The sequence below is a fragment of the Aspergillus luchuensis genome, chromosome 1, assembly GCF_016861625.1.
Source record: "Aspergillus luchuensis IFO 4308 DNA, chromosome 1, nearly complete sequence".
Classification (NCBI taxonomy): Eukaryota; Fungi; Ascomycota; class Eurotiomycetes; order Eurotiales; family Aspergillaceae; genus Aspergillus; species Aspergillus luchuensis.
The window spans coordinates 1,003,220-1,017,001 of NC_054849.1; the positions used below are offsets into that span (position 1 = coordinate 1,003,220).

The 13,782-nt window shown below is 51.9% G+C and overlaps 5 protein-coding genes across 5 annotated transcripts; 2 read left to right on the top strand and 3 right to left on the bottom strand.

Annotated features, from left to right (window-relative positions):
* Positions 1 to 1,339: 1,339 nt before the first annotated feature.
* On the top strand, positions 1,340 to 3,847 carry AKAW2_10343S (uncharacterized protein; the record flags this gene model as incomplete). The annotated part of the gene is made up of 5 exons (XM_041686135.1): positions 1,340 to 1,632; positions 1,692 to 1,765; positions 1,886 to 1,950; positions 2,001 to 2,668; positions 2,725 to 3,847. 5 exons carry the CDS (start codon positions 1,340 to 1,342, stop codon positions 3,845 to 3,847), a joined length of 2,223 nt encoding a protein of 740 aa, XP_041537063.1.
* Positions 3,848 to 4,179: 332 nt separating this feature from the next.
* Positions 4,180 to 6,141, bottom strand: CDC20 (WD40 repeat domain-containing protein; the record flags this gene model as incomplete). The annotated part of the gene is made up of 1 exon (XM_041686146.1): positions 4,180 to 6,141. The coding sequence occupies one exon, from the start codon at positions 6,139 to 6,141 to the stop codon at positions 4,180 to 4,182; it is 1,962 nt and encodes a 653-aa protein (XP_041537064.1).
* A 595-nt stretch (positions 6,142 to 6,736) lies between these two features.
* On the top strand, positions 6,737 to 9,117 carry AKAW2_10345S (Kelch motif domain protein; the record flags this gene model as incomplete). The annotated part of the gene is made up of 4 exons (XM_041686157.1): positions 6,737 to 7,061; positions 7,133 to 7,219; positions 7,289 to 7,720; positions 7,769 to 9,117. 4 exons carry the CDS (start codon positions 6,737 to 6,739, stop codon positions 9,115 to 9,117), a joined length of 2,193 nt encoding a protein of 730 aa, XP_041537065.1.
* Positions 9,118 to 9,461: 344 nt separating this feature from the next.
* On the bottom strand, positions 9,462 to 10,331 carry AKAW2_10346A (putative DNA repair protein Dds20/Mei5; the record flags this gene model as incomplete). Its single annotated transcript, XM_041686168.1, has 2 exons — positions 9,462 to 9,578; positions 9,660 to 10,331. The coding sequence occupies 2 exons, from the start codon at positions 10,329 to 10,331 to the stop codon at positions 9,462 to 9,464; spliced, it is 789 nt and encodes a 262-aa protein (XP_041537066.1).
* A 292-nt stretch (positions 10,332 to 10,623) lies between these two features.
* Positions 10,624 to 13,329, bottom strand: HRD3 (ubiquitin ligase complex subunit HRD3; the record flags this gene model as incomplete). Its single annotated transcript, XM_041686179.1, has 4 exons — positions 10,624 to 11,021; positions 11,087 to 13,009; positions 13,082 to 13,219; positions 13,287 to 13,329. The coding sequence occupies 4 exons, from the start codon at positions 13,327 to 13,329 to the stop codon at positions 10,624 to 10,626; spliced, it is 2,502 nt and encodes an 833-aa protein (XP_041537067.1).
* Positions 13,330 to 13,782: the final 453 nt, after the last annotated feature.

A 13,782-nucleotide genomic window follows, 5' to 3' on the forward strand; every position in this document is an offset into this window, starting at 1 on the left:
CTTTTTGACTTTTGAGATTTCCAGTAATCGCGGGCTCAGCCTTTCCTCGCCACTCCTTCACTTTATCCCTTGGTTGCCAGTATTGTCGTTTAGACCTCAGTCTTATCTACCATCTGCCAGCCGCGTGGTTGTGCAATGAGTCAACGTTCTTGGTTTCCGTCCAGCTCATGTAGGCCTCATGGTATACTAATTCGTCTTAATTCGACAGCGCACTGTGGAACACAACACAACAAGGAGAAAACCACACCCAGGCTTCCCCTTGTTTCATAGTAGTGTATCCAAGTAAAGAACATTCGTCCTCACAATACAGTGGCTGACAAGCCATTAAATAGTTTTTGGGGCCCTTTAAATGACTTTGTGAAGCGTCTCTTCAAGTGGGCAATCCCATATGAGAACAGACTCTGCCAGAAAGCAAAGTATTCAAGTCTGCACGGGGATCACCATACTTTTCTCTCTTTGGGTTAGGGTCTCGGGTGCTACCGTCTGATTTTATGAGCCTCAGGACTTCATATAACCCCAGTAAAAGTATACTATTGCAGAGTACATTCCGCTCCAAGTCCAAGGGTCTCTTTAATCGCAAATTGTCAAACCAAAATTGAGCTTGGATGCAGCGTATCAACACCAGAACATCACTTTATGTTATTGCTGCTCCACAACTGATATTAACGCCGGAAACTCATAGTTGACTCGCCAAAAGAGGTAGCAGTCAAGAAACAGACAAAATGGTATACTATGGGTCAAATCGATTGTTGGTGCCAACTAGTATTTCAATGGATGTCAGCACGCGTACAGAAGATATAAATGACAAACTAACTCCATGCTCTAAAAACCGTTATACCTCCGTTGGAAGTACTCGAATTGTAGTGAGGCGTGCTAATCTATTAGCTTGATTAGCCCTGTCAGCCATTATGACTTACAATTACCATATAGTCTACTCGTAGTACTGTAAGTAGTCCTTGATTAACTTGGGTGTAGAGGCTCATCTCTCCAACTAGGACTTCTGGTCTCTTAAGAAGGAATGCAAATTGTAACATTCACGGGCAGAAGGCAAACAGATGAGCGACGAAGCAGAATATAGTCAGTTATGTACGGAGCCTGTATCATCGTGATCTTTTGTTACATCTAGTCTAGATGGATTGGAAAGCAGTAGATTGTGAATCCCTATCAGGCAACCAGTTAGGGTTCTCCCCCAACCTGCCCGGCGGAGCTTACCCGATCTCGGCAAGGCGCGGGTGGAGTTTTGACAGCCGAACCTTGACCGTTCGTCTTCTCCACTTCATATTGTTCTCCAGCCATCTAGATTGCTATAGCATTAACCTAATGTTGCCGGCGATAAGATATGAAACGGAAAAATGACGCCGTCCCGGAGGCCATGGTGCAACGATGGTCTCGACCGCCCCTCTCCTGCCGCTTTTGTCGAGCGAAGAAGCTGCGCTGTGATCGTACCCAACCTTGTTCGAATTGCGTTCTGAGAAAGGTACCTTGCGAGTATACAGGTCAGGGTCCATCGGATAGTTCGGACGAACTGCGGGGAGCTCATCTATCTGGCAATCAGCCCACTGCTGCGACGGTCTCCACACAACAGCCAGCACCAACTATACCACCCACCTATAGCCAGAACACAACTGCTGCGTTAGTGGGCTCCATGGTTTGGGAGTGTCATTGCAGTTCTCACTGACATAAGTGGAAAGAGATACGATTGATATCTTAAATCGGGTCGCGAGGCTAGAAGAGGCAGTCTTCGATCGAATTCATATTCCTCGGGGTGAGTTATCACTAGCGGGTTAGAACCATCGTTACGGGTCTGGGATTGTCCCGATTATTGGCCAGAGATGACACTCAACCTGGCTGGTTATTCAGTGACCTCAATCTAATGCAGATCTAGATCCACCTGGTAAATCTACTGGTGCCCAGGGCAGCGACACAAACCAGGGCTTGGTCACAAGTGGTGTATGTATTTCCTACAAACTCTTGCTTTCGCGAGCTGAAACATTCTTTAGGCACGAGGCTCGAGCAATGGATGTGTCACTCCGCTTACATTATTACCCCTATCTTCATTACAAAGACGCATTGCTGATCTCTATGACTGCATGCGAGATACGAAGAGCATATCCAGGTGTCTTCCCCCATGGACCCAGGCTCGCCAACTATTAGACCACTTCAACGTCGTCATTCAGCCAACATTCGGAGTTTTCCATATCCCATCCACAAAAGAACTATTAGATGAAACATACAGGGGTATACTCGAGGGCGAGGAGCCAAGCCTCACTGTCTTGGTACTGTTCTTCAGCATCTTCGCTGGGGCTGTTCTGGTTGCAACCCCAGAACTTCTGCAGTTGCTCAGCGCAACAGAGGCAGAAGCCAAAGCAGCCTTCACCACATACGCGCGTTTAGCTCTCTGTATAATTGACAACCCGATCCAGCCAGTGCCGCCATCAACAACTGCTCTTGGAGCCATCAGTGCCTTGTCGCGCGTTCTCTTCCATGCGGATTGGTATTCCCACAAAGCCCAAGCACTCAGAATCGACGCAATATGCATGGCCCGATCGATGCAAATCCATCTGCTAGACACAGCTCAAAAGCAAGACGAAAGAAAGCGTTCGGGATACGATGCCATTGAAGTCGAGGTACAGAGACGAGCATGGTGGCACCTCGTCTCCTCCGACTGGTACACCTTACCTCCTCCAGACTCACATTTCCCACCAAATATACTAACAACCACAGGATCACCGCATTCTCGCAAAGCCCACAAGAAGGCACCTACCTCATCCACCCAAAACAAATGAAAGTAAACCATCCCAGCAACATCGACGACGAATCCTTAACCCCCACAGGACCAGCATACAGCTTCCCCCTCTCAGTCCCAACCTCCATGTCCGTGTTCATATTCAGAATCCACTACGCAGAACTATGCCGCGAAATTATCGACACCCTAGGAATGACCCTTCTCGAATCCTCCCAACCCGACTACGAAACCCTCCTCGATATCGACCGTAAATTCCACACCTTCGTCCAATCCCTCCCAACCTTCCTCCAAAACGACCCCGCCAGCATTCAAAAAAGCCAAGCGATAACCCAACAACGACCCTACCTCGCCTGGCAACGAACCGTCGCCCATCTAAGCTTCCACGTCCGCCTCTGCCGCCTGCACCGCCCCTACCACCGCGAAGGCCTAACGAACCCCAAATACGCCTACTCTCGACTGACCTGCATCCGCTCCGCCCAAACGGTCCTCGACCTTCGCCGCTCGCTCAAAGACACAGGCGTTCTCGCCGGCTTCAACCCCTCCGATTACAGTCTTGTCATGAACCACGTTTTCTTCGCCGCTATGGTCCTGGCCACGGACGTGTCTATGAAGCCTACCGCTCCGGGAGCAGATACCCGCAAGCAGGAAGTCTTGGATGTTATCCATGCACTGGAGAAATCGCAGAATGAGTCGGCGTCGCTTATGGAAGCTATTAGGAAGAATACGCAGACGTTGTTGTCTATTCTTCAGGAATCTCAGAGGGAAGTGCAGCAACAGGCAAGGTCGCCTGTGAGAACCGATAGTATTGCTGTAGCTTCTCGATCGGGTGGGGCGATGTCGAGCGCTGCTCCGTCACGGTCCCGGCCTGTCGGGGTGGATGAGAACATGACAAATGCGGCGGCCAGCGGACATCTTCCTTTGTCGGATAGCATGCCTGGCTTGGGTCATGAAGACGAGGACCCAATGTGGAGCGGAGCAAGAAGGAATAGCTGGGGTCAGCTGTGGTCTGATCTCTTCAATGTGGCGCCGGAAATGGATGGCCTGCAGTGGGATCTGTTGTTGAATGATTCTGACTTGCCCTTCCAGTCGGAATTTTTCTGAAGGACTAGCTAGCCGCATAGCCTTGGTTGACTATGTGCTGGCCAGCTTCTATCCCTTCTAAGACGCGGGAACGAAAAGACGAGCAGTTATGAGTATGCGACTTTCTATACAAGAATCCTGACAGCTATTATACGGTCAAACCTAGATACAAACGCCAATTACCAATAACACCCCTTCCATCCCACGGATCCGGATATGTGCCCCCCATGTACTGAACACCAATAGAACCAATGATATCTAGACAAAACCGGTCTACGATACCGAACCCGAAATATAGTCATCGAAGAAGAAAAAATAAAAAGATCAGAAGAAATTACAGATGACCAACCAATTTACCGAATGGTCATGGATTTGGTCATCTGAGCCTTGCTGCCAACACCACCCTCCCGAGAGGCTGCAGCGCTGGTTCCAGGCTTGCGCTCGAAAATCTTCCAGAACTTCAGACTCTCGTCAGCGGCTGCGGTGGCCAGGAGTTGCCCATCTGGGCTAAGGCAGCTGTGCAACACACGGGTCTCGTGGGCAGGAATCTCGACGTTCCGGACCAGAGTGGGATAACTCCAGATGCTCAGCGAGTTGTCAGGGAATCCACTCGAGCTGACAATCTCGCGGTAGTGGTTGCTCCATCTCAAGCTGGTGACCTGGGAGCCGGTGTCGATGCTGTTCGTACGAGCACCAGTAGTAGTGTTCCAGAAGTGGATGTGACGGTCATAAGAACCTCCACCGGTGGCAAGTAGGTTCAACTGCCAGGGGCACCAACTGAGGGCCTTAACGGCAGCGCGGTGGTTGGTCTTGGTGAACTTAGGCGCGCTGAGAGAGCGAGCATCCCAGATATTAACCAGATTATCGTTACCACCGGTGGCGAGCTGAGCACCATCGGGTCTCCACTCCAGACCACAGACTTCAGAGGTGTGCGAGACCAGCTCGGCAACCTTGTGCTGTGCGATGCGAACATCGTGGTTGAATACCAGACCACTGCGGGCACCGGTAGATAATGTGTGCTTCGACCAGCCCATGACACCTACACGCGAGTCATGGCCAAACATACTGCGAAGCTTGGTTCCTTCCTCGACATCCCAGATTTGGACTTCACCAGTTCCGAGACCGACACCGACATAGGCGCCATCACCACTCCACTTTACACTGCTCACGTAGGTGTCAGGTGCAGTCTCCAGCAGGCAGCTGACCGACCCTGAGTCGGCAGACCACACGTAAACATTGCGCTCCAGGCCAATTGCAACCTGGTTGCCAGAGCTCCAATCCAGCAGATTGAGGTAGTAATCGTCGAGGAGACCAGGGGCGTCCAGAACACGCTCAGGAGCGGTTTGAACACGTCGGCGGAACTGAGCGGACTGAGATTTGGCAGGCTTGAGAGGGCGGTTGTACTGAGCGCGCAGATCAATGGGCTTGGAAGACTCTGGGGGTGGCGGCTTGAAGGCCAGGATACGAGTGTTCAGGTTGACACCACAGGCATCTGCCAAGGATGACTCGTACGCAACAGCATCCGGTGCTGGCTTGGTGTATGAAGTCGTTGGCTCGTTATCCTCGAGACCAAGGCTCTCCAGAGCTGCGGTGATGTCTTCATCTGTTCCGCGGCCTCCAATGTCGAATGCACTCGCGGCATTGGCAAGGACGGAGGATCCATCGCTGCTACTGGTCTTTGGTCGTTGGCTCTCCTCTGGCTTGGCTGTGCCAGCAGTCACAAGTCCCTCACTGGCAGTACGGTTCGGGATGAATCTGTCACCTGCGTTGTGGGGAATGCGAACGGTTGTCTTTCCTGATCTCGTAGTCCGAGTGGTAATCTCCTTCCTAGGCGCTTCCTTCCTCGACACCTCCTTCTTGATTGCCTCCTTCTTCGGCGGTTCTTTCCTGGCCACTTCCTTGGTCACCTCCTTCTTCACGACCTCTTTCCGCAGGCGCTCCTTGGTAGGAGTCTGTGATGAAGGACCAGTGCCAGTCAAGGCCCATTCTGATACACCCAGCTCAAGGTGTCTGGGAGACTTGCGCGTGCGAGCACGGGCGATGTTGGACTTGGGGGATTCGCGGTAGTTGCGGGCTGTCCTCGAGACAGACTTGGCGAAGTATGAAGAGAGGTTACCACCATAGACAGACTTTCCATGCTCCTTGCCCGATTCTTGAGCACCACACGGAGGTGTGAATGGGGAGGAGTGGTTTGACGTCACACTTCCCGCGCGAGTGCGTGGTGAAGGCGTAAGGGGCATGCGGCCACCAGCCGTCTTAGTGGAGAAGATCCCATGGTGAGTCTTCACGGGAGTCGAAACTGTAGGTGTAGCCATGCTGATATATATTTACTTTTTGAGAAATAGGGGAGGGTATCAAGAGAGAAGTGCCTTCAAGGTCCGTTGGCAGGGCCAATCCCAGTCACGCTGGCTTGGACACAGGACGAAGAAGACCTAACCGCGATACAGTAGTATTGAATGCAAGCAGGGAATACCAATCCCACGCAATATGGTATGCAATTAGTAGCAGATAAATGGCAAAGAACAAGGAAGATGATGAAGAGGAGGAAGAGGAGGGGACGGGGGTGAAGGAGGAAAAGGGAGTAAATAAAGGATATAGTTCTGCTCACCCATGGCAACGCCGGTTACTGGAGGTACGGCTGCCCTAGTCCCGTTTAGGTTAGATTGCCACCTGACATGCGGCTCTTCCCTTTTCGGCGACGATCGGCTTGGCGCTTGCCGTTTCTCTCCTTTTCATTTTCCTTTTTTTTTTTTCTCTTGCCGCTGACAAGAGACGTGGGGTAACTGCGATCAGCATCAGTATGTGAGGGGAGTGGGTGTTACTACTGATTCATCTCTTGATTCACCATCTTTGCCCTTTGGTTATCCACCTTTTTTGACCCCCTGGGCCCGTCTTTTCTGTCGGACCCTAATGGCGCGGCTATCCTCCACTACCGCCAGGAATAGTAACGCTTCGTCGCCCTTTTCGCCGTTCCACGCTGACCCACCGCGTTGGACCGGGTCGTCCAGGACTCCTAATCCGATGACTCCCCTCTCCTCCACCCTTCAGAGACCGGCGTCCACATTCCTCATGCCCCCTAGTCCCAGTGATGGTCGCCGTAGCGGTGCGGATTACCGCCCAAGCATCCGCAAGGCACAAGGCCATGTGCCAGCCTGCCTGGTCAATGCGTCGGTGACGTATTGCAATAATGACCAGATCTACGCTTTCGGCGGCTTTGATCAGTACACTGATGAAGGTGCATATGCTTATATCTCACACTATTCATCGTTCAAGTCTAATACTAATGCTTTACACTTGCTAAAATAGTTTACAACCACGTCTTGCGTTTGAATCTCAGTACTCTTCGGTGGGAACTGGTTGATAACTATGGTGACATTCCCGGTGTCCGCATGGGTTAGTTTCCCCACATACTTACGATAAGGAAACGCAAATTGTACTAATTCATACTCTCAATCGTTGTAGGTCATACGGCTACCCTCTACCAAGGTGATAAGTTGATTGTATTTGGTGGAGAAAATGAACACCGCGATCATCTATCTGACGTTGTCATCCTGGACATCTCAACCTCTACCTGGACTCAGCCGGAAATCCATGGACCAATTCCCCGAGGAAGGGCTCGCCATGCTGCCGTCATCCACGATGAGAAGCTCTTCATCATGGGAGGGGTAACCGGCGAGAACAATGTGATCCTCGACGACTTGTCGTATCTGGACCTGAAAACCTGGACCTGGTCTCGCACCTGGAGATTCACGGCTCGTTTCGACCACATCGCCTGGGTTTGGGGCGGCCGCCTCTGGATCTTTGGAGGTCTCGATCCTGACATGGAACGTACAACGGATATCTGGTGGCTGGATCTCAAAGGCATTCCGTCTCTTGGAACGGCAACTTCACAAGGTACCGTGGATTCCCCAGCGCCAACCAGCAGGATTACTTATAGTCCAGACGCTATCTTTAGTAGCCCCCCGCAACAGCTCTCGGGCCGGTCCGGCAGCTATGCAGCGAATTCCGGGAGTGTCCAAGTTCGCAATGGCAATCGTCGGAAACCGATCGCTCCGGGCGCCATTTCTTGTCTTCGGTTCAAGTCCGGCCCTCACGTTCCTGCACTGTTCTCTGGCACTCACTTTCAGGCCTATGCATCTGGGGTGCTCCTGGATCTGATCACTCCGTCCGAGACAGTGCGTACTTATGAGTGCAACCTGTCATCACTGGATCTGGACGCTTTACGTTGGCAGCGGTTGGCTGACGGGCAGGAAATCTTCAAGCCGGGCTTTAGATGGCATTATTGCACTGTGAACGCTGACGGTACCAAAGCGTGGCTACTTGGTAGTAGCCTCGACACCGGTGCCACTCCGGGAAATAGTGATGAGAATAACATGAGCGAGGTGCTCTGCATTGACCTTGAGAGATACGGCTTACTGGGAAACGAGCTGTCTGCCTTCTCGCCCAGTCAAAGCCGGACGTCGCTTTCCGAACCAACAGGGATGGGCCCTTTGTCCGGTTTAGGAGCAGACCTTTCGGCAGCGTTTGATCAACCACCAGAGTCTGGTAGCGGTGCAGACTTTATCATCACCGCTAATTCAGACGATCATGTTGACTCGGACGATGAGGGGGACACCCCCACTTCACAATCAGAGCCAGCCTTCCTCTCCCCCAACACACCTACTTCACCTCCGATTCACGTGCACCGGATCATTCTGCAGCTGCGATGGCCCCACTTCAAGAGGCTTTATTCGGCTCAAATGGCTGAATATCATGCAAACAGGATGCACATCCCCGAGCCGTACTCGGTTGTGCGTGCGTTTATCTACTATCTGTATACAGATAGTATCGCCGGTCATTTGGAGTTTTGTTCTGATATCATCGACGTTGCGGGAATGCTCGTCATGGCGAATATGTACGACATGCCCAAGTTGCGTTTACTTTGCGTCAATCGCCTCAGTCGCGAATTGGATGTAGAGAACGCTGCAATCATCTGGGAGCGTGCAGGGCGCACGAACGAAGAGTGGCTGATGCGTCGTGCCGCTCAATTCTGCCTTGCCAATTGGGGACGTGTTGTCCGGACTGATGGCTTCAAGTCTCTAAGCCGGCAGAGTTTGATCGATCTGTGCGAGGTAGTCGACACCGAGGGTCGTATCATCGCCGGGCCCGAGTTGGAGATGGTTGGTGCTTTCGGAGAAGGATACGGATCAAATAAGGATCCGAAGCCTTCCCAGATGGCCCTGAGCGGTGCTATTGCTGACAATATGGAGGACATTGATGGTGATGATATTGATGGCATGGACATCATTTAATGTTGAGGAAGACTATCTGGATAAAGCTTCCTTTCTTTGTTCATTTTGTGTTATGGACTTTTCTACAGAGCAGTTACGATACGGGATGGCGTGAAACAAGCGAGAACATATGTATGGGCCAGGATGGCATAATGAGTTAGGAGTTTGCAAATTGCGGTCACAATAGGGAGTATTTGCAGTATAGCGTTAGCATAAATTGATCACACGCTTGTTTTGTTCATATTATAGCTGGCTTTTCATCATCGGCCTAGCAAGTAGACTGCTCTCCCAGATACATAGACATACAGCAATCACATTCATAGTATCTCCACCACATCCACATCAATACAATTGACCCAGCAGAATCATACCCACCTCTGCCCCTCCCCATCATACCCAATAACCTTGAAATCGATCCCCATCGACTTCAACATCATCCCTATCGTGAACTCTTCCTCCTCTTCCTCATCTTCTTCCTCGTCCTACCACACAGATACATCAGCACATCTCCAATCCACAATACACCAACCAAGCAGAAAAGAAGAATAAAGGATAATACAAACCTTCTCCTTACCCCCACCCTTCTCCTCATGACCATAGCTACTATTCTCATGATCATTATCACCATCCTCCCACCACCCACCACCACCACCCTTACTCCTACTCATTTCCATCCCCTGCCACCCCCTCACACCCCCCATCCTCACAACCCGCTCCCTCGCGCCCTCAAACACCTCCTCCGCAACCCTTTGCCCCACACCCCTCCACTTCACAATCAACTTCTCTAGTTCCTCATCGCGGTGGGATTCCTCGATGCGCTGCGCCTGAGTAACTGTTTCTATTTCTGTGCGGAGAGAGAGGAGTCGGGATTGGAGGTGCCGGTGGGTGGTGCGGAGGGTAAAGAGGGAGGGGTCTTCTTCTTCTTCTTTTTGCTTCTGTTCTCTCTTTTCTTTGGGGGTGGGCTTGGGGACTGGGGTGGTGAAAGATGAGGGGTTGGGTTTGGGGGTGGCGGGTGTTGTGTCTTTGGAGGATGAAGAGGATGTGTTTGTGGTAGTTGTGGTAGTGCTGGTGGTATCTGGGGCTGGTGCTGGTGCTTGGACTTGGGCTTGGGCTGGTCTGCGCAGAGGCGATTTGAATGGTTTGGTGAGCGTTGATGAGGGTGATGATAGGGTTGTTGTGGTGGTGTTTAGACGGCGGCGTTTGAGATTGGGGGTTGGTGTTTGGTTTGGGTTCATTGTGTGTGAGTCTTTCTGATAGACTGGTTTCTTGGGTTCAAAAAGATCAATGCTTGGATGAGGTGGATGTGTATTTGGGATAGATTGTGGGGATGGTGTAAGTATGAACTTGGAAGAAGTATGAAGTGGAAAGTAAAAGTGCTTATCGATAAGACAAGTCAGCTGATATAAGATCGATACTCAATCACTTCTCTACATACTCGGTAGATGGTAGCTAATTAGGAAGGTATCATTCGTGTACTTTAGCTAAATCAAGCATATACATTACTGCGAAAAGCACAATTCTATATCATTAATGACCTACCGCCCCAGCAAGCCAATCATTGAAACCTGGCTCGCCCGGGCGAGGGAACATTCCCCGATCATTATTGGCATTGCCTCCTGCCGCCGCATTCGCGCCGCCGTTGTCGTTCTGACGCTGGCGGTTGCGCTGCTGTCTCATATACACAAGCACGAGCAGCGTTGCGGCAAGACTGAGAATGAGCAATCCCTCCAGAAAGCTATCATCAATATCGAGCTCCAGCTCGTCGTAGTAGCCGTCTTCGCGGTGGTCGTCCAGGCGATTGCTCGACATGAGTTCGTCCTCCTCGTCCTGTTTGTACATCTGTGCGCGGAAGGCGGCCTCTTCTTCCTCGTTGTTCTGGATAAAAGTAGCGATGAATTCCTTCAGGGTTCGATGCGATCTCACTTCTGCGTTGGTGTGTAAGTGTGGCTGTTCGGATCTTCTCAGCGGTAATTACGTGGGGGTTGCTTACCTTCTTCCTCCTGGATGGGATTGATGTCTCCGTTCGTCAGCCAGTTCCAGTATCCCCGCATCCGCAGTTTAAGCAGACTGAGCTTCACGGGCAGATACGCCTCGGAGCTAGTCTCCAGCGCGAGATCGTAGTATCGCTTGGCCATGTGGAAGTCTTGGTCCACGGCAACACCATTCTCATGCATCCATCCCAGGTTCCAGTACGCCTGTGCGCTGTAGTGCACTTCGGCTGCGGTGTGGTAGCAGGTCGAGGCCTTCTCCGCATCCGCGGCGATGCCCATGCCCGTTAGGTAGTAATCGCCCATCTTGAGCAAGGAGTCGATGTTCGCCTGTTTGGCGGAGCGTGTCCAATAGATAAGAGCCAGCGCCGCATTTCGCAGCAGAGCTGGTCTGCTCTTCTTGGCTCCTGGGAGGATGGTGTCAATGGCGAACAAAGACCGCTGCTCGTCCAGCAGGAACGCAACATTGGACTGCGCATGCTCGTAGCCCTGCTCCGCAGCCATCAGAGCGGGGATGAATGCCCGTTCCTTGTCTCCGTTCTCATATGCGGTGTTCGCTTCCTCAAAGGATGAGTGGATAACTTCCGCCCTCTCGGCGACCATCTTATAGTAAGACGCGGCCATTCCGCAGTGTCGTTTCCGCCCAACCCCATTGTTGGACAGTTCTGCAAGGTAGTAGAAGGCTTCCATCCAGCCCCAGCGCGCAGCGAGTTCGAAATAGCGGGTGGCGGTCTGGACATCGCCTTGGTCCAAAAACAGGGCACCCAGTCTCGTTTCAGCGGCCGGGAAGTCCTGCTCGGCCGCAGCCTTAAAGTATGATGCAGCTCTGAACGCATCTGGTGTTACGCCATAGCCATGCAGGTACATCAGTCCGAGCTCATGCTGGCAGAGCGCATCACCGTTCGCGAGTCCACGCCTAAACCAAGTCTGAGCGGTTGCAAAGTTCTGCTCCACCCCCTCGCCCCGCAGGTACATCATGCCAATATGGCCTGCTGCTTTCGAAGCCAGCTTCTCAACACCAACAGGATGGTTGGGGTTCACCGAACCGTCTTTATTCCAGTACCGCTTGGTGACCTGTCTGAAGTAATTCATCGACTTGCGGAAATTCCGAGGCAAGCCGCGACCCCCTTCATAGTGCATCTTTCCCAAGCTGAAAGTAGCCTTCAGTTCGCCCTTTCTCGACATCAGATCCAAGTACTCCAGGACGTCTTCCAAGCTGGCTTCCGTGCTCGAATGCGTTCCATCGCGCGCAGGCGTCGATACACTGGCGCCTTCACCATAAACACCACCCTCTTCGTCCGCCCAACGGTAGGACTCGCGGATCATGCTATTGCCACCGGGCGGTCCAGATCGGTAGTAATCAATAGCCTTGTCGGCCACCTTCTTGTAGTAATAAGTCGCTTGGTCGCAATCTCTAGGAGCCCCGATTCCAGCGTGGTAGCGATACGCGAGGGTCATTTCCGACTTCGTATTGCCCGCTTCGGCCGCAAAGGTGTGGTATAACAGGGCCTTAGCCTGGTCGCGCTCCACCGCACCTCCGACACCCGTTGCATACATAAACCCAAGCATATATTGTGCCGTACCGTTTCCAGTCGACGACGCCAAGGTCTGGTACCAATGGAAAGCCTGCTTGAAGTCTCTCGGGTGGGTGAAGTTGCCGTAGAAGTTCATTTCCGCTAAGAGGAAGATTGCATCGGGGTTTTGGTCCTCCTGCGCCGCAATCTTGAGTTCGTTCGCAGCCTTTGCAACATTTGGATCGAGTTTCTGCTTATGTGTCCCATCCGGCTGCGGTCCGTTCATGAATAGGATTCGGAAGGCTTCCTGGGCGTAATGCCAAGTGTATCCCAGTAGACCGGACGGTTTCTCGTGAGTGACTATGGGGATTTTGCTTTCTCGGAGAATTCGAAGGGCATTTTCAACGTGTTCTATTGGTACATCAAGAATCTAGTTGTTAGCAAGGATGAGTGCGCTGGCATCATGCACGCAGGGCTGCTCACCGTGTCCCGGTAGGCTGTTAGAGCCCTCGGGCCCGCTCGAGGACTCAGCATGTGCATATGATTCAGAAACGACATCTGTTAAGGGTTCTTGTTTGTCGGGCTGTCCATTATGTTCAACCGCAAGCGTCTGCAGAAGCACTGGAAAGTGTTGCTTGGAGGTCAGTAGCTATCGCGTGATGCGGCTAAGCTCCACAGTGAGACTCACGAAGCGCCAACGGCAGGAAACGCCACAGCCACCAGTTCTTCATGTTGTGTGAGAGAGATGGGTAGGAGTGAACAGTGAGAGGCGCATGGCGACTCTGTGCTCGAGCTTCCGATAAGTAAGAGAGGGGGAGGAGCTGACAGTGAAGATGAGCACTGGAGACTCGGGGGAGTTGCTTGCTCGGCCCCGATGCGGAACGGGCCACCTGGCGTTGCGGAGCTTCATTTCGCCGACGTTCTTGGCTCCTTCACTACATTACTATCTAGACTACAAGTACATCTACTACTACTCTTGATCACTATATGGCACATGTTTTGGCAACCATTTTCATTATTATTGACCTCCGGTCTCGTCCATAACCCATCTGCAGTCGTCTGTGTACAAAGCATAGGGATACTGATCGATCGCAGCAATACACGCAATAACTCGTCCTCGATGCAAACTCAGAGAAAACAACACCATCTCCGGAGAGGACCATCGTATTCTCATAACCGAGTCA